At 38.8% G+C, this 24,028-nt stretch overlaps 2 protein-coding genes across 3 annotated transcripts in view; both read left to right on the top strand.

The window, feature by feature from the left end:
• Positions 1-20,919, top strand: part of LOC122089466 (proteasome adapter and scaffold protein ECM29) — a 53,127-nt gene extending 32,208 nt beyond the window's left edge. For both annotated transcript variants that reach the window (XM_042659218.1, XM_042659219.1), the window contains exons 14-21: positions 2,079-2,232; positions 2,363-2,473; positions 2,736-2,903; positions 17,551-17,677; positions 19,106-19,264; positions 19,350-19,462; positions 19,545-19,604; positions 20,401-20,919. In XM_042659218.1, the coding sequence (XP_042515152.1) occupies positions 2,079-2,232; positions 2,363-2,473; positions 2,736-2,903; positions 17,551-17,677; positions 19,106-19,264; positions 19,350-19,462; positions 19,545-19,604; positions 20,401-20,604 (1,096 nt within the window). In that variant the 3' untranslated portion in view covers positions 20,605-20,919. The remainder of the gene's footprint in view (positions 1-2,078; positions 2,233-2,362; positions 2,474-2,735; positions 2,904-17,550; positions 17,678-19,105; positions 19,265-19,349; positions 19,463-19,544; positions 19,605-20,400) is intronic.
• Positions 20,920-22,148: 1,229 nt separating this feature from the next.
• Positions 22,149-24,028, top strand: part of LOC122089467 (phosphatidate cytidylyltransferase, mitochondrial) — a 19,617-nt gene continuing 17,737 nt past the window's right edge. The window contains exons 1-5 of the mRNA XM_042659220.1: positions 22,149-22,677; positions 22,781-22,837; positions 22,928-22,990; positions 23,081-23,149; positions 23,285-23,377. Of these exons, the coding sequence (XP_042515154.1) occupies positions 22,549-22,677; positions 22,781-22,837; positions 22,928-22,990; positions 23,081-23,149; positions 23,285-23,377 (411 nt within the window). The 5' untranslated portion in view covers positions 22,149-22,548. The remainder of the gene's footprint in view (positions 22,678-22,780; positions 22,838-22,927; positions 22,991-23,080; positions 23,150-23,284; positions 23,378-24,028) is intronic.

Below are 24,028 nucleotides of genomic sequence, written 5' to 3'. Positions count from 1 at the left end.
TCTTTGGAAGGGCTTTCATTGCTTTTGGTGGTGGTGTTGTTCGTTGCTGATGGCTTTATGATGGTTGATTAGAGTTTTCTGTGCTCGTTGGAGTTCTTGTTGGTCCCAGCTGGAGCTTTCTTTTGCTCCGTGTATACTTCAGCTTGACAGGGAGTGTTAGAGTATATAAGAGCATGTGTTGGTTAGAGGGCTATGGGTGACCATATACCTCCATTCCATGGGATTATATTTGATTTAAGCATGTCTTTGTTAGTTTCATATTGGGTTTAGGGGTAGTTGTTAACTAAATTAGAGTTAGCTTCCTTTTTGGTTAAGACTTCTATTCTCCTATTTGTTTTATGACTTTGTAATAGATAGTCTATATATTGAATGAAGGGGCAGTCCCAACCACACATTTGTGACTCCCAAGTTACACCAATCTCTGTCTCTCTGTTATTTCTTCTTCTTTGATTATGGTTCTCATATCTTTACATACACAAAAAGCAAAAGAAATATAGAATCTTAAAATCTTATCTTTTCAAGCCAGGAAGGAACAAGAATTTCCAAGCCTAATTTGCCAAATGCACCTTGTGTTTTAAGGGAAACAAGAAGTGCCAATGGGTTGGCTGCTGGAGTGCATCCCTTGGATCTGTTTTGGGGATACTCCGTTGTGAGATGTGCTTGTGTTCAGTGGGCTATTAATGTACGATTATGTGTTTCCATTCACATATGTTTGTTTCATATCATTCCACTGGATTAGCACGTGGAGGATGTATCCTAGGTATCTCCATGTACTCCTATTTTCTCATTGATCAATAAATGTTACTTAACCTAGGGAAACAAAAGAATAACTTACTAGTAAATCTATAGGATGGTCCAACCTCTATTAGGGTCAATCTAATCTTAAAGATTGAACATTCTCCTTTTATAGAAAGTAACACTCCCTGAAAAAATGTTTCCTAAAAAGAAAAAAAGGACAAAGAAATCATAGTTGTCAAGGCAACTAGGTGACCCAAGGCGTTGGAGATGCGTCTAGGTCACAAGGTGCCCACCTAGGCGTTGCCTAGTTGCCCTACACGTGCAGTATATACTATATGTGACATGGCAATGATAGTTTTATATAATTATGCTTATATGCAACATAGAAACCATATCAATGCAATATGATATAATTATGCTAGCAGTGACCTTATAGGAGAAAAATAAAAAATCAACATGTAAGTAAATACTAAACTGTATAGTATATAATATAGGCATTTCATTGAAAAACAAGGCAATAATCATAAATTAATGTAAAACTTACGAAGTATCAACAAGGTGTGGTGTCACCTTGCACCCATGAAAGAGCCTGGACATCTAGGCAAAGCCTGGCAACTATGGGAGAAATGGAATGTGTCAGGAGGCAACCCAAATCCTTTTTTTTACCAGCATTATTTTCTGAGCAAGTACATTTATGGTCCCTATGGTTCATCATGGCTAAGCAGAAAACATCCACAGCAGTAGGGGATGAAGGACAAGAAATCATTTATAAGATTGTATCTCTGAGAAAAATAAAAAAAATTGTTAATTTTCTTGAAAACGGGTTTCCTTGAACTGAAATAAGAGATAATGCATGTTTAGGTTTCTTTTACTTATTATTTGTTTTCTTCTAAAGCCATATCTTTGGATAAACTGACTTTAACCATTCATAAATCAGGAACATTTAGTTTCCTCTGAAAGGTTGTATGTAAATGACCTCTTAAATGTAAGCTTCAGTCATTGCAAAGTCTTTATTTTGAGAAGTGTATCTATTCCTTTTGTAGATCCATACATCTGTTTTACTGTGGATGGATCTCCAGAGTATAGATGTTTTCACATTAATTAAAATGTAGATCTATGTTCGGAAGTGTAATGGCAATGTTCCTGATTTACCACTAATTTAGCAGATTCTGCTTGTATAACTAAAATTATTGTTGCTAGAATCAGTTTTCCTCTGTTGTATTAGATAGCGTAGCGTACCTCATAAATTAGATCTTCTAGACAATTTGGATAAATTAGAGTAGGTAAAGATAGTGAAGTTATATCTTTATAAATCAATTGTGATGCTAATTCTTATACAGATTTGAAGATGACAAGGATGTCAGTGGCCTCTTTGAGGAGTGGTGGGAAGAAAATACGAGCAGTGAAAGAGTCACCCTTCAATTGTATCTGGCTGAAATCGTCCCTCTTCTTTGTGAGGGTATTGGGTCATCATCATGGGCAAGTAAGAAAAAGGTCAGCAGAGCTCGTCCCAGGGGGGGGGGGTGTTTGTTACAAAAAGGCATAATTTGTATATTTTAGGGCCCATTTCTGTGTGCTGTCTCTATGTATTGTTCAATGATTTTTGTTGTTCTCATGCTTGCAGTCAGCCAAAGCAGTCAGAAAGCTGAGTGAAGTTTTGGGTGACTCTCTTTCGCCTCACCATCATGTCTTGCTAAAATCTCTTCTGAAAGAAGCATCTGGTCGTTTGTGGGAGGTCAAACATTCTACTTATGAATTATGATCTTTGATAACAAGATATAAAAGATATTTAAAAAATAAGTAATGATATGCAAGCTGATTTTCCTATTATAGTTGCAATAATGTAATGTAGACACCATATCAAATAAATAGTCAATTAATCAATTTTCTTTTCAGTGGAACATCAGTTTCTGGATATGCTACCATCAAATTCAAAATATAATAATGATCCTTTATCTGTGTCATTTTCCTTCCTGATTATTTCTGGTTTTCAACAGGGAAAGGATACTATTTTATATGCAATAGCTGCTCTTTGTACGTCATGCCACAAGGCTATTTCTGTTGAAGATCCCACATCCCTGAGTTCCATTTTGAGTGTAATATCATCAGCATGTACCAAAAAGGTCAGAGCATACAGTGAAGCTGCTTTCTCTTGTCTGAAACAGGTAACTCTAATGTCAGATTGGTTGCAAATTTACTAAATACGTTTTATTTATCTTGTTCTTGCCATTGTATGGTATATTGTGGACTTCCTGAAGTACACCCTTTGGTTTCAGCTATGGGAGTTTGATTTTGGCATGTAAACTTTGGCAGGAAGCTCTGTTCCTCTCTTTAGGCTCTTAAATGACATCCTTGTTGATGATTGGGATCTATTCCTTTTCCTAGTTACTCATATAGTAGGGCAAAGCAGAATGAGAAGGCTCAGCGCACTAGCCTAACGCACTCAAGCAGCTCAATTTGCTTTCCTTTATTCCCGCGCTCTAGTTGGGTTGGGTGACACGCACATCGCTCGTTGATTGCATTCAATTTCACTATGGATAGTGAAACTGCTAAAGAACAGCAAAGGCAATGTGTCGAAAGGTAAAGAAAGAACCAAAATAGTAAAGATAGTAATAGGATCAAACATCCTCGATAAGGAAGGAGCCGATTCGACAAAACATACGAGTGGTTTATGTTAAAGTGTTCAGTCCCACATTGATTCTGAGTGGGAAGTTCCCTTTCCTCACATATACTTGTGAACACTTCCTCTTATCAGATCAGTCTTTTGAGATGGAAAGTTACATGGTATCAGAGAGGGTTCTCTCCGGTTCCGTCCGGTTTTGTCCTCCCTAATCATGTCCACATGTAAGGTCGTTCCGATCCCGATCCACCTACATGTGAGGGGTAGTTTTAAAATGTTTTACTCTTGCATCAGTTTTGAGTGGGAAATTCCCTTTCCTCGTATGCTTGTGAACACCCCCTCTTATCAGATCGGTCTTTTGAGATAGAAATTTACAGTTTAGTTTAGTGCTTCTTGGGGGCCCTATCCTTCTTATGCACTAGTGAAACTAGTTTGAGTTGGAAACAAGGCTCTAACTCTTGCTTGCCACACAAGTCAAAAAGCTTGAACGGACCAATTTCAGGCCCCGGGTGCGGCAGGTAGGGTGAGAGTTTCAACATCCTACTTATCATCCACATTGACAACTCATTAATAGAAAGGGTAATTTACAACGTCACCCCCTAGAGAATGCCAATATTATAAGAACACCCCCTCTGTAATACCAAATTAGACTCAGACCCCCTGTCGTCAGTCGTTGTTACGGAATATACCTTATATACTGATGTCAACTACTATATTTTTTTTAAAATACCAAAATGCCCTTATTAAATGTGAAGCAACTAAACTACCTCGTCAACGTCCGGCAAGAGGTCAGACAGGGCTTCATAGAGGTCAAGAATCTTGAAGAGCTTCTCCAATGATCGACAACTGATGCTGATAGCCTCGGCTAAGCTGAAGACTTGGATGGCGGGATCCTTTATGGTTTCGATGAAGCAAGTGTTAGTGGCGGTAGGCCGAGGCCCTCGAAGATCTGCTCGTAGGAGTTTCTAATTGGCAAAGAGGATACTAATGCAGACCTTGGCAGCGTGTATCCAGTGCCTAATCTTGGTCTCGAGGGTATCGCACTCCAGCCTCTGGATTTCGCCGATGCTAAGCTTCTCGATGCCGAGGCGGCTGGAGTTGGCGTCGACAGCGGATTTGCTGACACTCCCATGGACCTGAATGCACTCACGCAAATACCCAGCAGTGATCATCCTCTCAACGATGCTACGAAGATCGTAGATGGCTTTGGGTGGGATCAAATCGATCTCACGGATGCTGTTAGTGGAACGGTAGTTTGGAGTACGACTCCTGCTATTACTCGTATTTCCTTCTCCCTCGTACTTCAAACTTGGTCGTGATTTATCTGAGACCCGGAAAGTGTTCGATAATTTGTTTGTTAAAGATGAAATATCGTGGACTTCCATTATTTCAGGGTACATTCATATTGGAAAACCCTTGGAATCTCTTGAAATATTTTTGAAAATGTCTGAACTTGGAATCGAACCCAATGGTTTCCCCTTTTGGCTGTAGTATAAGGCATGTTCAGAGCTTGGTGCTCTGAAGCTTGGTAGGTGCTTTCACGGGATGGTTCTAGGATGTGGGTTTGGTTCAAATTGCGTAATAGCCAGCGCTCTTATAGATATGTGTGGGAGAAATTCTAGTTTAGGAGATGCCCTCCTCTTGTTTGATGAGATGCCGCAATGGGATGCTATTTGTTGGACTTAGGTTATTTTGGCATGTACACAGAATGATTGTTTATATTACTTATTGCAGAGGAAGTATGGATTGTTTGCTGATGGGTTTACATTTGGGACTGTTCTAACAGCATGTGCTAATCTTGGATGGATGAAACAAGGTAAGGAGGTTCATGCTAAGGTACATACAGCTGGGATTTGTGGCAATGTTGTTGAAAGCAGCCTTGTCGTTATGTATGGAAATGTGGTTTGCTTCAGGAATCTTGTCAGGTTTTTGATCGGATGGCTACAAAGAATTTAGTATCTTGCTGTGCAATGCTAGGTGGTTACTGTCAAAATGGTGACTTCAAATCTGTTATTGAGCTTTTCAGGATGATGGAGAAGCAGGATGACCTCTACAGTTTTGGGACTGTTCTTCATGCTTGTGCAGGTTTAACAGCTGTGAGACTTGGGAAAGAGGTACACTGCCAGTATCTGAGGAGAGGAGGCAAGGTTCGAAATCACGTTTCGTTGGTAGAAATTATTTGTTCCTTTTTTTTTTTTTTTCCGGTTGGCTGTTTCGGTGGTCAAATGGTGGTATTTTGACCTGAAACTTGGGGGATAACCTATTTTAAGGTTAATAAACATGATAAGAACATAAAAATGCAAAAATATTAGAACATGATATTGTTTTAGAGTTGTGCCTTTGTTTGGCATCAACTGTCGAACTGTTCTGGAAATTATACCTACTTCATTGCTAGAACAAGATGTAATATGATAGTAAAACAAATAAATAATGCATTTAAGCCATGATCAAACATACATCAATAGTAATTAGCTAATATTTAGAGTATTAGAGTAGTATACTATGTGACTCCCTAATCCACAAGTCCCAACTAAAGTCAAACATTGAGTATGTAACTTACACAACAGTACAAGTGTACAACAGTAATCATAATGACTCTAGTATCTACTATCTACTGGAAAGAACTATGACGGCCTGGCTGGATTCCACGTTCAGTACGAAAGAAATGACTTGCATTTTCCTCTGACTGCGCCACAAATGCTTGCCACGTCATAGTCTTAGAGAATAATTGAACGTAGTCCTCCACAACTGCCAAAAAGACTGAGTCATCTACATACTGAAAGTAACCTATCCGAGGGTACGTATCACCACCATAGTATGAAGAAGAAGAACCCGCCATTGAGTTACTATCAACTGATGGATCCGGCAACGTGTACGGGTTGGCTGGGTATGAGAATAAAGTGTCCACAAAGCCATGACCATGTGACTGGGTCTGGGAGCCATAGTCAGTACTACTACTAGGAATGGATGAACCAGATATATGCCCCATCCCAGTGAATTGACCATAAGGTCCACGATAGTGCGACCAGGTGCTCCCTCCAGTAAATGATGGGACATGCCATTGCCCACTCCCTCTACTCTCACTGTCCGGATGACTATCCCCTCCACTCAAACTCATTCCACCAATAAAAGTAGATAGACTATCAATGTCCAGACAATCTTGTTGCCCTTCACCAGATAGGCGACGAGGCCCTCTACTGTAACCTGAACTCCTCCCTCCACCTGATGGATGTGCACCATGATTAGAATCTTGTGTGGCATACTCAAATTGACTCTCCCCAGTGAATCGCACCGGCTCCGACTGTTGATCGTCCTGCTCATACTGCTCTCGAACTCCTTTAAATTTATCACCACCACCTCCCTCGTCACCACCACCACCACCACCATCACCACCATCATCGTCATCACCATCACCGTCGCCACCATCATCACCCTCTTCATCACCTCCATCTCCATCTCCATCTCCATCTCCATCTCCATCTCCATCTCCATCTCCATCACCACCACCACCGTCACCGTCATCGTCACCGTCACCATCACCATCACCATCACCATCACCATTTGTCTGTGTTTGAGTCTGGGTGTGGGTACCAGGATTAAAGTATCGGTATCAGTTGCCGTATCGGTCGGCCAAAATTAGGATACATATTGGAGGGTATCGTATCGTATCGGAGATACATTAAGATACGCTAAAGATACACACATAAATGGATAAGAAACATTTTTTTAAGCACTTGCATAAAGAATTTGTTAAAAAAAGCTATTGATAACATGTATTATGCATAAATACTAAATTGAGGGTATCGCATTAAGAATTCAAGGTTTGTAGTTGTCTCATAAACGTAAAATCCTTGTTCTCAACCTTGATTTCCACTTTAGTTAGAGAGAAATATGGCTGGCTGCAACTTTGGGCAAAAACCTTTCAAAAAATCGTGTTTTTTCTGAAAAATAACCCATCTTGGTCATTTTATAACCATAGCGCACTGTATCGGTACATATCGATACTCACTAATACGTATCAATACATATCGATCGATATACCGATACTCATCGATACATACCGATCGATACATATCGATACGTACTGATCGAAATATACTGATACTCACATATACGTAGCGATACCGATACGTACCATTGATACATACCGATACTCACCGATACATACCGATACATACCGAAACGTACATTTCACCTCAATTTTATATTTTTCATAAAGTCGTATCGGTGCATATCGTATCGTATGGATGTATATCGGTGGTGTATTGATGCATACCAGTATGTGTCATAGGATATATATCGATACGAAAGGATTTTAAAAATTCTATGTATCGTATCGGTCGGCTAAATTTAAGATACGTATCGGAGGGTATTGTATCGGTATCGGAGATACTTTAAACCATGACAACTACGACCACCCGATGAAATGGACCAATCCTCTTCGTCATCATCATCATCATCATCATCCCTATCAGGTGCAGGCTCGAATGGTCGAGGGGTCTGTGAATGTAACCTTCCATCTGTAGCCATATAATCATCAACATTGATTGCCATCTCTCGCACTAGATATGTGTCCGGCCTACCTCCCGGCTGATCCATCAACGGCTTGCCTCTATCCCTCACCCAATCCACTAGAAGATCCTCATCATCTGAGTCGATCTGAAAAATATCAGCCAGCTTGATCTAGCCGCTATCATTATCCTGACCCATGCGTATATGTTGCATCCTCAGTCTCATATTATAATGCACATACATTAAGTCATTCAGACGTGAACCCAATCGATTCCACCTCTTCGAATGGATGAGTGATGCTGAACATGTCTGGGAGAGTACTTTGATGACAATATTCCTCAATTCCGGAGACGAACCCCCATACAACACTCACCATTCAGCTGCATTATAAGTTACAACAAGTGTACAAGATTATTTATGTTCCAAATCACTTAACACTTGTATAAGTAACATACTAAAATTTGGATTTCATACCAGGATCAGTATTCGTACGACCAGCATATGCAGTGGGAGCCCCAAAGCTACCTAATGCATCCCTGAAAATTTACAAATAGGACCCTGGTTAACAACCATTGTCCTGAAATTTAGATTCCTAGAGTATAATAGTAATAGTAGTACAAAACTAGCCTCAGTATTAGCTATGGCTTGTAGATCGGGGTTTGATTGTAACTTGGCACCCATCTGCTTCACTGCTTCTAGAAGATCCGGATCTAATGCAAGTCTCTTACTGTACTGATACCTAGGGTTTAAATAGTATGTTGAAATGTGATAAAACATATTATTGTCAATGTGAACATTAATGCATTTTTATATCACATAAAAGAATGTATTCAGCTTTGCTTACCAGCCTTATGCAATGGATGTGAAAGCTGGTGCTCCCAACGGTCTTTTATTATTTCCACAAATTTCCTACTTCCACGTGGGTTGGCAGCATAAACATTTTCCTTCATCATTGCAATAGCAACCCACAGGCTTGGCAAGTTGGGTTTGAAAGCAGAATCCACCAACTTCAACACGCCAACAATTGGTGCCAAGATTTTAACCACTTTACCCAATTGTGTTCAAAACTCGGATGAAATGGATGCCTGTGCCTCCCTACCACCAGTTGATCTTGCTTCCCTCCACCACTCCTTAGATGCAAACATGGATCGAAGACCAACTTTCTTAGATTCAAAACTCTGGAGTGCAATATAGTTGGTAGCAAATCTTGTGAGACCGAGCCTGACCAAGTCACCCCTGCATTTCTCCCTCAACAGGTTTAATGAAAACCCATGATTATAGACAAATGTGCTCACTTGCCTAGCCCTTTCAACCACAGTCTGCATAATTTTAAGTTTCCCTATGTCCTTCAATATTAGGTCAATGCCGTGTGCTGCACAAGGAGTCCAAAAGAGTTGGAATCTAGGGTTTTTCATCATTTTAATTCCGGTCTTCTTGTAGTTACTTCCATTGTCAGTCACAATCTAAACAACATTTTCTATCCCAACTTCTTCCACATCATCCTTTAAAAGCTTGTAAATATATTTTGCATCCTTTCTTTCCTTGGATGCATTAATAGACTTTAAGAAAATGGTTCTACCTTCATAATAAACCATAAAATTGATGGACTTTCTCATGGGCCCTGTCCAACCATCACACATTATGGTTACCGCATAGCTCTTCCACATAACTTTTAACTCATCAATAGATGCTTTCAAGTCAGCCTTCTCCTTAGGCAAATATACATTCATCACCTCATATACAGTCGGGCCCTTTATCCCTGGACCGGCTTCAGCCACAGCATCAAGCATCGGCTGGTAATAGGGACCTGTGGTGGCGTTTGCTGGGATGCTATGAAATAACATCCACTTAGTAATGCAGGAGTAGATTACAAGTAACTAACTCCGCAGTTTATATGACTTATCTATATCACTTAGACATTCATAGCATCCACTTAGACACTGCCTCCCCAACATAAGTCTTCATGTCTCCTCACATCCCCTTTATCTTACGCTGCTTACTACGCTTTTTCCTGTACACTCGGGGATCCTATTGTAGAACTGGGTTCACACGAGGTGGAACCATTGGAGCTGGAGCTAGATTTGGGGCTGCCCTTGTACTCTATGATCTCCTAAAGGGCAAAGGGATCTGTGAAGATCCACTACCTCCTGCTCTAGATGGACCAGCCCCTCCATGCCTACGCCTTTCCATATCCTCATGAAGACTTTGTCGACTCAATGCTTGCACCTGCCGCCAATCTCTAGTCTCTTGCTCAGTTTCTATATCATCAGACACATACACCGGGTCATCGCTGTCATCATCACTATCATCATTATATCGATGCATGGGAGCATATAGTGCCTCCTCAAACTCTATCCTCGTCTTCTTATTTTCCGCTTTTTTCTTATTCCCCCCTTCATGTCTTCAGCTATGGCCTTGGCAATATGATTAGGCACTTCTCTGCATCTAGCCACATCTGAGGAATTTCCAACCAGATGTTGCTTAAATCTTGTGGCCCCACCACCCATAAACCTCTTAAGACAGTAGTTGCATTTTGTATGTCTCTTATCGCCATCAATCGGCTCTCCATGTTTTCATGCAATCTCTCCACTATCACGACTACTATCATGTCTCCCACGTCCTCTCCCTCTTCTCCCGCCTTCCTCATCGCCTCCTCTAGCCATTTTATGTCACCCTGATGCTGATGCATAGAAAAAAGAATGTCATTATTAACTTACAAGTATATGGTAGCTGCTTATATTTTATTCTTACATAAAATTATTTTTTAATCAATTTTAGAAACTATTTTAATGACATAATACAACAAAATCAAAGATGTTATAACATAACAAGCATATAGTATGTTCCAAAACACCCTAATATTAATCTCTTATTTTTGAAATCAAAGCAGAAAATTTTCCCTATTTTTAAATTTATTTTTCGATTATTAATTTATTTTTCATCATTTTCAAAATTTAAAATAAATAAATACCGGCTGGAAAAAAATTTCACTCCGATGGAGTCATAGAACAGCCATTGGTGACTAACATATATATAGTTGACAACTATCAAAGCAATATTTAGCATAAAAAGTAATAATTTATGTTAATGGAAAATGAATTTTTAAACCAGAAAAATAAAAAATATATTTCTGTACAAAAAAAAAAAATTTCGACTCTGTGAGGTCATAGATCGACCTCTAATGTCTAACATATAAAAAATCTACTAGCATCTAACAAGTATTTATTTACTATTTCAAAAAAAAAAAAATGGTTTCAGAGAAAAAAACTTTACCTTCCTTAGGCTTTGAATGTATAGATCTTCTTGTAGGAGCCTAGTGGAAGTCAAAGAGTGTGATGATGTGGCTAATTAGAGGATGGAAGGAGTGTTTTCCCTTCAAAATAGCCTCCTTGAACCGAAATCATCGAGATTGTTGAGACAAAGTCGAAATTTCGACTCTGTCTAGACGAAATGGTGTTTTTATAACACATGGATTGTACCGTTTTGGCAAGATACTGAAACGTTACCGAAATTTTGCATACACCTTATTTTGTATGTAATTTCGTTTCGGTAAAAAAAAAAAAACCGAAATTCCAAAATTTCGTCGAGATTTCGAACCGTAAGAGGAGGTTGGAGCGTTGTTGTTGTGGAATCAGCTTTAATTGATTGTAGATGGCTTCAAATTCCTTGATGATGCTCTCAGACAATTCCATAGCAATCACTGGAAAAAGGAGAGAGAGAGGGGAAAGGAGTGAATAGGGTATTACGGTCATTTTAACTCTTCACTGTTAAGTGATTGACGGCAGGGGGTCTGAGTCTAATTTGGTATTACAGAGGGGGTGTTCTTATAATAGTGGCATTCTCTGGGGGGTGCCGCTGTAAATTACCCTAACAGAAACAAGGTTCAGAGGTTCATGACAAGTCTTAATGAGAAAGATCCTTTGTAATTCATGTTGCATGTGTGAGATAGATTTAGTTATGGAAGTGGTGAGAATTCTTATGAATCTTGTTACTTGGTATCCTTTGGTCTCTTTGGAAGGAGAGGATTGCCGGCTCTTTCAGGACTGTTAGAACACTATTCAAGTTGAGGATTGACGTGAGTGCTGTTATAGTTGTACAATGGGCCACCTTGGTGGTATAAATCCTGATGTTTTGAGGGACCGGCATTCGTTTCCCAACCTTAGGACATAGTTCCAGTTCAGACCCCTCCTGATGCATAAATTGACAAGCTGAACAAATGTTCATAAGAAATTATCCTTCTATATTCAGGCTGAATTGGTGGGGGGAATACTGTGATGGCAGGACATATGAGTCCCTTGCTGGCTCATGATGGCTCACTTGATGGATTTCTTTGGTGGCTCAATCAGGGATATCCTGGGTCTTAGAATTTTTACATTTTATTGGAAAGTCTCATTTCCCATGTCTTTTGTACAAACACTTCCTTCAATGGAGGTACTGAGCAGAAGCTGCCGGAAGACGTACCAGAAAAGGGAGTGGTTACACTTCTGTCGTTTAGTGTGAATCCAGGCCTCTATAGTAGTGTTCTTTCAAGATGTTCCCTTTCCCCTTTAGTTTTGAGGGCCAGTGATTATTGCTGGAGCATTCTTAAGAGAATTCATTGTTCATCTCCATTCAGCTCTGGGAATGAAAGGTCTAATAGTATTTCCAAATGAGGTCGGATCTACAATTTAGACAAGTGATTTTAATTGAGTTAAGCCTTATGTTCCCCATAATATATAGTGGCTAAAAGTGCAATATATAACCAAGGATTTAAGTATCAGTATCAGGAATCGTGTTGGATGGGTGACTTTAAGAGATGTATCATATTGTAGCACATGGATAATTTTAAGATACATATTGGAGAGACAGAAGATATACATGGAAATGGTCAAGAAATGCATGGATGTGCTTATGATACATATAACCTACATTTTTGAAGCATAAAACACCTTGTTATGTATATATCAGCTTGATGCAAGGATTTGAGTCGTTCTTACCTAATCTTGTGATGTATAACAGGGAGGGAAAAAAAATGATATTTGAGCATTAAAAAAAAAAAAAACCACTTTGTCGCCCAAATCAATTTCAGTCCATGATTTGGTCACTGTAAAGTTATTGAAATGGTGAAGATTAGGGTCGTTTTTTATGTTAGATGATTTCTTCCAACTCATTGAAGAGAAAAACAAGTTTTCAAGGCTTTCGGTTGCTCTCAGTTTTGTATCTCACTCACAGTTTAATATTTTGCAGGTTTAAAGGAAGATTATCAAGTGTATCTTACTTGTATCATCTTGTATCGGACTGTATCGGTTTCGTATCAGACCATATCAGTCGATACTTTTTATTTCAGTACTTGTTAAGCATTATCTACTGCAATGGTTCTTTTTTTTAATATCTTTCTTATTCAGGGCTTATATGTGAATATACATAAATCAGGGACTTAATTATGACTTACAGAACTTGCTTTATATGTCCTCTTAGCAGCTGATTGAGAAACTTCCCTTTTTTCCCATCAGTCAGTTCTCTCTTCCTTCTTTCTTCTTCCCCTCTCTTATTCTTCTCTTGCACAACCCTAAATACTGGTTAGTTTAGTTCTGATTCTGTTACATGGTTGTTACAATCCCAGATTCTTGCAATCAAATCAGCAAAAACAGCAAAGAGAACTAGAAGAGAAGAGAAGAGAAGAAGAAAAGAAGAAAAGTCTGAAATCTGCCCAGAAAAACAGAGCAGCCTATGATCAGTCCAATATTTGACTGATTGCAGGCATCATTAGCATATGTAGGTTTAAAACAAAGAGTACAAGGACTAAAACACCCCCCTTTACAAGTAATAAACCCTAAACAGCAAATAGGGACCCGATAGGACCAAACTGACCCTATCGGGTCCAGTGGCTGACGCTAATCCCAATATTGGGATTAGCTCTCGGCCTCAACACTCCCCCTCAAGCTGGAGCATATACATCACCCATGCTCAGCTTGGTACAACCACTGCGAAAGCTAGGTGTAAACAAGGACTTAGTAAACATGTCAGCTAACTGATCCGTCGATGGAACAAACAGAGTCTCAATTAGCTTCTTCAGAACAACATCACTAACGAAATGACAATCCACCCTCTATGTGTTTGGTCCTTTTATGGAAGACTGGGTTACTGGCAATGTAAACTGCAGCTTGGTTGTCACAATACATCTTCATTGGCTTGGTCATTGGAAATCCCAACTCCAATAGAAGCGACCTCAACCACATCAACTCATCCGTGGTATGAGCCACAGCTCTGTACTCGGCCTCTGCACTGGACCGAGCAATAGTAGTATGTTTCTTACTACGCCATGTAATAAAATTCCCTCCAACAAAAATACAGTATCCAGTAGTAGATCTCCAATCACTAGCAGAGCCAACCCAATTAGCATCAGAGTAGCCAACAAGCTCCATATGCCGATTAGGACGGTAAATCAACCCCTTTTCAGGAGCACCTTTCAGATAACGAAGAACACGGACAGCAGTATCCCAATGGGCTTTCTGAGGAGATTGCATGAACTGACTAAAACTCTAACAGCATAAGAAATGTAAGGACGAGTCACAGTCAGGTAAATCAACTTGCCAATCAAACTCCTGTACTGATGCACATCCTAAAACAGTTCACCATCATCAACACCAAACTTTTGGTGAGGATCCATAGGAATATCAACAGGTCTAGATGCAAGCATCCCAGTATCAGATAGGAGATCCACAACATACTTTCTTTGAGACAAACTGATCCCTTTCTTGCAGCGGATCACCTCAATCCCGAGAAAATAATGGAGATGACCAAGATCCTTGGTCTGAAAATGACGCTGGAGATGAGCCTTTACTTCAGAAATACTTGCCTCATCATTGCTAGTGAGAATAATGTCATCAACATATTCCACCAAGACCACCAGCTTGTCACCTCTGCGACGAACAAAAACTGAATGATCAGAATAGCACTGAGAAAACCCCATGTGACAATGGTGGCACTGAACTTGTCAAACAGTGCTTGAGGGAACTGTTTACGCCCATAAATAGCCTTGTGCAAGCGACACATGACCTGTATTCTCCCCCTGAGCTACATAATCAGGAGGTTGCTCCATATACACTTTCTCTTGGAGATCACCATACAGAAAAGCATTCTTGATGTCCAACTGAAATAACGGCCAGTCAAAGTTGACAGTAAGAGATATAAGAAGGCGAATATAGTTCAGTCTGGCAATCGGAGAGAATGTCTCAAAGTAATCCACACCATAAGTCTAAGTATACCCTTTGGCAACCAGACGGGCCTTTAACCGCTCAACAAAGCCATCTGAATGATACTTAACAGTGTACACCCAGCGACTCTTAACCAGATCCTTACCAGGAGGTAAATCTACTAGGCTCCAGGTACCACGACTCACAAGAGCATCCATTTCTACATCCATGGCAGCCTTCCATCCAGGAATACAGAGGGCATCATTATGGGGACAGGGAATGGGGTTAGTGGAAAGGGATAGGGCAAGGCCATGGATGGGAGAGGGAAGATGAGATAATGACATAAAATTATCAATAGGGATATTTACCACTGATACCCTCCTTACCTAAAAAAAAAAAAGAAGAAGAAAAAAGGCACCCAACTTGACTACCTAGCCCACCGCCTAAGCACCCCAGCCGGGTTCCAAGTGCCTAGGGGCTAGGGCTGTGACAACTGTGACGGACCTCTTCAAACCAAATTTCTGCACAAATATGAGCAAATTTGCTTCAAATCCATTAAATCTTTGTGTGGTAGTGATGTAGGGGGTTCCTAGGTGACTAGGTTTCTTACAAACTTAAATAACTAGGTAGGGTAAACTCAAGGGAATTGGGTTGGACAGGATAAGGGAAACTCAGCAAACAAGATTGACATGCAAAATAAAGCGAGACTAATGAGTAATAATAGTCTAAGAAGAAAAACACATAAACTCACTCAAGCGTCAAGGGGGGAATATGGGGTAGGGAACATAGAAGCAAGCAAAGTTAGGTTCTAACACTAGCCTATTAAGCACCAAAGATAGATAAGAATCCCATGTTATATGTTCCAAAACCAATCATGCTTGTAATAAGAAAATCAGCAACGTCTAAGGCAAAACAGTGGGCAAATAAAGGTCAAACAATGGGCTAAAAGGGGGAAGGGTTTAATGGAGGAGGATGAAACAAATAATAAGGGAACAATGGGGGTATGGGAAGGTTCAGTTCATTACTTACCTGCTGTCCAAGTCTGAGGAGTAAAGAAGAAGTTAACGTCCTCCAAGGATGAAAAAGCTTGCTGTCCACGTTGTTGTTGATGAAGAAAATCCATTGGGTGTTTCAACGGTTCTTGGTTAATTGTAGGAGAGACCAGCAGCAGCCCAATTATCGAGGAGGAGATCAACAGTAACCCAGTTGTTGTAGAAGAGATCAGCAGCAGCCCAGTTGTTGAAGAGGAGATCTGTAGGAGCCCAGGTGGGGTCTATCCAAGGATTATGGCCTTCAGTTGTTGCGAGCAGTGGCTGCAATAGTGCAGCAGCAATTGAGGGAGATAGAGGCAGAGAAAGAGGGAAAGGGAATGGAAGAGAAAGTCGTGAGAGAGAGGGGAGGCGAGAAAGAGAGAGAGAAAGAGAAAGGCGAGAAAGAAAGAGAGGCCGAGAGTGAGAGGAGATCGTGAGAGAGAGAAAAGCGACAGCTTTTGCATTCAAAATATTATTCATTGATTAAAAAAAACGATGGCCAATGGCCTTACACTTAAATAGAATAAAACTTCCAAAAATAAACAAAAGATATTTAAAAACTCAATTACTTGAAATAATAAACTACCTAATAGACCAATAGAAAGAAGTCCTAGTTTCCTAATTATTTTAAACAATCAAATAATACTAGAATTAAAGCAAAGTAACAAAATAAGATTTGGTGGGGTCCAGAAGATCTGCCAATTGGGAGGACAAAGGGGGGTCAAACCCAATGCTGGGAAGGCTGGTTCGACTCCTCTCTTTCCTTCTTCTCTCTTCTTCTTTCTTCCATCTTCTTTCTTGTTTCTTCTAATCCTCCAACCACAAAGATGGATCGTGTGGTTGGGTCTTCTTCTTTCGGCTATACACCTTGATGTCCCCATCAGGTAGCTTACATAGATTAAGCATAGAGAAGAGTCGACAAGATTGTGAAAGAAAATGGAGCAAGAGGAGCTATTTCTGTCGTTTCCCTAAATTCCCCTCATTCATTGTTGAAATGGTTGGAATGAGTGAACTATGGTATTTAGTATATTGTATTGTAACATTTTGATAATTTATACCAAAAATTTTTCAACATGCTGCTGATGATTTCATTTCTCTTATTTTGGCAAAATATTGTAGTCCTTTTATTTCCCCTTGGCCTGCATTTTGGTCCCCAATGAAAGCGAATCTTTCGTCAAATTTTGTTGCATTACACTTGAAATTTTGGGCCTTGCAAAAGCATATACATGATACATCACAATATGGTTGACAGACAATCAGATACTCCATCAGAACACCTTCCATTCTAACATTTTCAGGATGTCATTGCTTCTGTCATTATCGAGCACATCACTGATGTCATAACTTTTGTCATACCGTGTTGTATTGTTACAGAAATCTTATATTTCCCTGTATGAGCAACCAATAATGTTTTAACTCAATATTTAACATATTCTATTTGATATTTGATGCCATTTCTGTAAATGTTTTTCAGGTTGTAAAAGCATTTGGTAATCCAGAGTTATTTGTTATGGTTTTTCCTTTATTATTTGATCTGTGCAATCAAAGCATTGTTGGAAAGCCTGGGCAAGCAACTTTGTCCAATGACGCGAGTAATACAGGTAGTTCAGCAAAACTATTTCTCTCTTTGTATAGTGTAAATGGAAAATGTATTTAGTTGTGGCTTACTGTTACTTAAATTTGATTTGATTATCATATAAAAATTATGTGGTTGCTTTGGTGCTGTAGAATGTGAACCTTGAATCTGGAGCTCAATATTACTTTCCATGTTTCTGTTGTAAAAATGAGCAGCTTGAATCTGGAGCCCGATAGTGCTTCCATTTTTCATTTCACACTTTCTTCATGTCTAAACAGACTTAGAGGAGATTTCTGAGATTCTATCATGATACTCGATGTTGGAAGAACTTAGTGTCTTGTCTTGATTCTTTCAAATATTTTTTGTTAGAAAACCAGAATCTTGCAATCAAACCAAGGAAAAGAGAAAAGAACAAAAGAAGAAAAGAAGAAGAGAAGAGAGAAGAGGACAGCCATACTGTGGGAGGCTGCCTGCGGCTAGAATGCAATACCTAGCCGCCGCAGGCCCCTCTCCCTCTATATATGATATCATATTAATGAAAAATATACCACAGGACAGAAATACCCTGTACCCTGTGCAACCTAATACAAGACATATAAAAAGAACAATAAGACCAAAATACCCCTAGAAACTCAACGTTTTTCATTCCTTTCACTTCCTTTGATTCAAATCGATCTGATTTTTGGTTTCTTTTTCGGATAGAGAAATGTAAAAACAAGGGGCTCTCACCCCTAAATTCATCAAATGACAAATAACATTGAAGAAAACCACTAAACCAAGAAACATTAATAACACTTGCACTAGATGCAATGCAGTTAATCTTACTAACATCCATATCTTGAGTCCCATTGATCAGTCTTTCTTCTTCTGAGTCATTCTCTGGGATGGACTAGGATCAATGACCACCTGTAAGGTTAAGTTTGCCCAAATAAAGGTTGTGATCTGATAGCTTGTGGCAGATTATAACATAAACTTTCAAGTGGATGTCATGTATATAGTTTCAAGCAGAAATAACTAGTCAATGTTTCGACTTAGCAGCATCTTTGTAATTTTCTGTAATTTCTGACACTTCTGACCCGTTTATCATATTCTCATTTTGAGATGAAATTTGACCAAGGCAATGAGTGGGGTCTTTGGGGGGCCATTGGTGGTTGTGATGGTAAAATGCTTGGGCACTCTCAGACTCAAACCCATGTCATCATGCTGCAGCGGAAGTATTTTTTGATGTATTTTCTATTTTATACTATTTGTGACGGTTTCACTAATTTTCTTTGCTACTATGGCTATGCACTCCTACCTTTGGCTCTGAAATGTCCAAAATACCCTGTGGTGTACTTTCAGTACTTTTTTTATACTACAAATGGTGCATTACATTATAAAGCAATCCTTATATACAACGTCAACGAATTGCATGCTGTTTTAATAGTCTCTGATTATATTTGCTCGAGTTCAGGAGAGGAGAAAGCAGAAGATATTTCTCCGTCACATGATAAGGTTCTGGACTGTATAGCATCTTGTATAAGTGTAGCACATTTAAATGACATACTTGAACAGAGGAAGAACTTGATGCATGTGTTTTTATCTGCACTTGCTCCTGGTTTGCCATGGACAGGTACACTCTCTCTGTCTCTCTCTCTCTCTCTATGTTATAATTGTTCGTGGGTTTATTGCTGATGCCATGGAACTGTTGTGAGCAGCCAAAGTTTCAATATTTTCATCAATTAAAGAGCTCAGGTCAAAGTTCCTTCCCATTGTTAATGACTCTCAGAACAACTCTCTACATGCTGGCGCAGCTTCTTTCATTCATGAGGTAATGTAGAAGTTTTTTGATTTTCCGATCACTTTTGTGTCTACAAGCTGCTATGTCTCATTTCTTGCTTGCCTGTCTTCAGATGTTTCACTCTGTGTCACCCAAAGTAGTTGAATGCATAAGCACAGTAAAGATTGCACAGGTATAACTTGCTTTTCTTCTTCTTCTTCTTTTTTTGACTATTCCACTCCTGAGTTGTGAAAAGGCAAAAAGTTAAAAAGTTAAATTTGCAATATGCTCTGCCGGGCATATTCTTAGTCTCGATTTTTCATTATTTAGTTGGATCTCCAGCTTCTCTTTTATTTTCCTTGGAATAAATCATGAGATTTGTATGGCATTAAATTGTTTACAAGCTACAATTTAAAAATAAAAAATAATTTTTTTTTTGTTTGCACACATTTAACCATGGAGTGTTGAACAATGCCATACTTTGCCACGTCATCAATTTTGGCTGCCTCATCACTGATATGTGGCCAAAGTTTCCAACAATGACAACATATATGCAACTATGAGAGTTCATATATTGCATGTGGTGGACATAAACATTTGACTCGTTGGTATGAAGTCAACATGTACATTGACATCCACCGACCAGTAATGGATCTCTTCCAGGGGCTTTTAACACACCCAGGAACTGACAAATGACGTTACTATTTTTCCCTATATGTTTTAGAAATGGCTCACATACTCAAAACAAGCGAGCAGTTTTCTGCTTTCTCCAAATTTGTTGTGAATAAAGTTTCTTTCTGAGAATTCCCTACTTATTATTTCTCAAGATATGAGTTGGCATACTAATAGCTAGTCATTGGGAAATATTAATAGTTATTCTTGCAAGTTACTGGGAAATAGACAAATAGGAACATTCATCCATGGACTTTCTTTGATGGGTATCTCTTATGTTGTTTCACTCAAGTCCTTATTTCTTGCTTGGGATGCAGGTTCACATTGCTGCTTCAGAGTGCCTTCTAGAATTGACCGAGCTGTACAAAGTATTTACTCCAGTACAGTGGAAAGATATAGGATTTAAAAATGAGCTCATTCATCTATGTGAAGTGGAAAAGAATGAATTGGCAAAGTCAACATTAAGGAAATGTATCAACATTATTGAACATCTTGAGCAAGGAAGTGCTCCAGTGGTCTGACTTTATATCAAACAGAGAAGCCATAATGCTCTTTGTAGATAGCGTAGAAGGTTTGATCAGATGGTCTGTAACATATTCCATTATAAATCTTTACATATTCTAGCTTTAATCAGTGCATTTTCTTTCCCTTTTCACTTCCTTTTTTCAGTATCAAATTATTAGTGAAAATTTGAGTGTATACTATTTGTGATTTATCTTGGAGGCTATGTTTGATTGCAAGAAAAATTTAAAGGGAAGAGAATTGAAAATTTCTAACTTGAACAAGAAACTTATGTAATTATTACCTCGTGTGATCTCATGTGATTGTTTAAACTATTTATATATTTTTTTCATATTAAGTAAAAAAAGAGTAACCCAGTGCACGAGGCTCCTGTTATTGCAAGGTCTGGGAGGGGTAAGTCAATGCAATCTTACCTCCTACTTCGTAGAAGAGGCTGTTTTCAAGTTTTTTTTTTCCTCAAATTAAGAAATGATACATTTTATATGTAATTTTTATTTTACATTTTGTACCAAAGGGTTTTGGATGCTAAGGGAAGTGGAATTTAGTAGCTAAATATGGAATGATTTGGAGTTAGTGGTATAGTCACATGAGGTAATGATTTTAAGTTAATGATATAGTGCCATGGGGCAACTTAACGGAGCTTTATATATTAGGATTATTTCTACTCACCAAATAGGGAGAAAAAAAAAAAGAGAAGAGAAAAGTGTTATGCCCCAATTGGTGAATCAGTTTAGTTCAGAGTTAATCTTCCAAGCCCAACTAAATCCAGGAAAGAAGCTCCTCTATGCTGGTGATAGGAGCTATCGAAATATTATTTTCAGAGTTAAACTTCCAAGCCAAACTAAAATTCGTGGGTTTCACATATGTTTATGTCGTTGAAGCATTGACTATTGTTGCTAATAGGGGTTATCGAATATCATTTTGGAAAGTGACAACCTTATGGTCATCAATCTTCTCAAAGAGTCTGCAATGATCTTCCTTGGTGCATTTCTCACATCTTCTCAGATTGCTTGAATCTCATATTTAGATTCAATGTGATATCTTTCCACCATGTCTAATGGGAAGGAAATTTTGTCGATGATGCTCTTGCAAACTTTGGTTGTAATAATTGGTTCTTTTTGTTATTTGGGACCTCTCTCCCCTCCCCCTTTAACTCTTCCCTCTTATTTTCTGATTGTACCTCGGCTTGTTGTACTTTGGCTTCAAGGCCCTGCTCTATAAATCTCTCTTTTAATAATTAAGGATTTGTTTCGAATGAAAAAAGAAAAGAAAAGAAAAGAAAAAACATAACTTTAATCTTAAACTCATGGACAGACAAGTGGAGTAAAGGGTTATTTTAGGAAGTTTAATTTTATTTTCTTCTTACACGAGATTAGCAATAAGTAATTTGGATATTAAATACAACAAAATAATAACGTTCAAAATTTTATCCCAACTTAATGGGTCAGCTGCATAAAGATGCACAAATCTATTAAATACATCTTTTCAAAATCTATTCTTATAAATGAACAAATTTCAAACCTTTTATCTCATTGATCTATGCAATTTTCCTAGGTTTTCGTTTGGTTCGTTGTTTTTGGTAAACGCCAGGTTCGATTTTTACCTAAAAGGAAAAACAAACGCCAGGTTCGATTTCGGACTTAACGGTTCGGTCGGTTCTGTCCTGCCGGGCACGATTTTGACACCCCTCCCCTGAACTGCGACGCACGTCCTGCTTGATTAATTTTCTTTCCGTTCCCCTTCTCGTCCTCAGCAGCATTGCTATTTGCTACCAGCGCCGCCCTCTATGTATTCCCGGTTTCTGCCGACTCGCCGTTCTGTTCCCCTCCTTTCAACTAAAATCATCTGTCGTAATGGCTTGCTTCAGTGATAGAGATTGAGTTGCTTTTTAACTATGAGAGTTCCACTGTCTACTATCTATTATTTGTTTTTCCAGAACGAAAATGAGTTGTAGTTTTGAGCAGCAGAAGATGGAGAAGAGAGAAGAGCTTTCAGGTATTCTGGATGGCCTTCCTCCTGTGGAATTCTGCTGTGCTTATGGGTCAGCTATCCATCCTAACAACCAGGATAAGGTTTTCCTTCTTCTTCTTCCCTTATTTTCGAACCCTTTTGCTTATCTATTGTTTAGATGGTCTAGCTGCTCATTTTTGAATGTTTGAATTTGGGTTTTCTTAGAATACCATGGTAGATTACATTCTTGGTGTATCAGATCCAATGCAGTGGCACTCTCAGGTAAATTTAGAATTTCCTGTTCGTTATCTTAGCCCTGTTAAAATGGTCGAGTTTTCGAGAGTTGAACAATCTTTTATTTTTGAATCCCAGAATCTGAAAATGAACAAGGAACACTATTCACAGTTGATGGTTTACCTTGGTGGTGCAAAATTGGTACTCCTCTTCTATCTGTTTCTTGTTGGTTATTTGTTCTGTGTTGGTTTTAAACATTATTAGAATCTGCACATTGGTTGGTTGTTTTAGATTACTCAATTGGCCGATGAAATTGGTGTGGGCGTGCATTTCAACCCGTTTGTGACTTATAATGACAAGGTACCGGCCTTCCAATTTATTGTATGGCAAATAATGTATTAGGTTCCTTGGTATGAGTAGTTTGTTCTATTTTTTGGTGCTTAAAACTTATATCAGCCTGTTGCTGTAACCCTTCTCTCTTTGGGATTTGGACAGTTGATCAAGTATGGTGTTGTCAGAATGCATGATTTGGTTCAGGATTTATTAAATTGGGAACGTATCTACTTGAGTGGTCGTTTGCAAAAACCTGTACGTCTTCCCTACCTGTGTTTTTTCTTTTAAATCTATTTGTTTCAATTCAATGTGGTGTCAGACCTTTTCTTGGATCTTCAGTACAAGTTTCTCATGAGAATATGTTGCATCTAAAGCTTGTCTGTTCAATTGGAAAATCTTGCCATCATCATTTGATGGTCATGCTTGTTCAATTGAAAAGGAAAGGAAACTGAAGGAGGGGAGGGGAGAAAGATTCTTCTTGTTGAAACGAGAACCACTTGCAATCCATGGTCATGGAATTATTTTTATGTGCTATTGGCATGATTACACAACTTGTCCATATTTCTCCATGTCCTATGTATTTTTTTTTCCAAGACAACTTTTTCATGATCCGAAGGATAGATTAAAAGGAAAAGGGTAATAGACAGTTGTGTAAAAATAAAGTGTTTTTAGCTGTATACTTGGTTAATATCATGCTGACTATAATTGGGCATTTGTACTCTAGTCCTACAGCCTTTTTAATAAACTCTTGCCTTTCTTGGTAACTTCTTACATTTTCGTCAAATTGTACAGCCATTGTCATTTTACATTCTCTTAATAATGCAGCTTGGGTTGTGGCTTATCATCTCAAAATGTGGTCAACCGTTATAAAACTTGTGCATGTACCTTCCACATCGTTGATCTTAA

The sequence above is a fragment of the Macadamia integrifolia genome, chromosome 9, assembly GCF_013358625.1.
Source record: "Macadamia integrifolia cultivar HAES 741 chromosome 9, SCU_Mint_v3, whole genome shotgun sequence".
Classification (NCBI taxonomy): domain Eukaryota; kingdom Viridiplantae; phylum Streptophyta; class Magnoliopsida; order Proteales; family Proteaceae; genus Macadamia; species Macadamia integrifolia.
The sequence above is the reverse complement of the archived record's forward strand: the minus strand, read 5'-3'. Positions and strand labels throughout refer to the sequence as shown.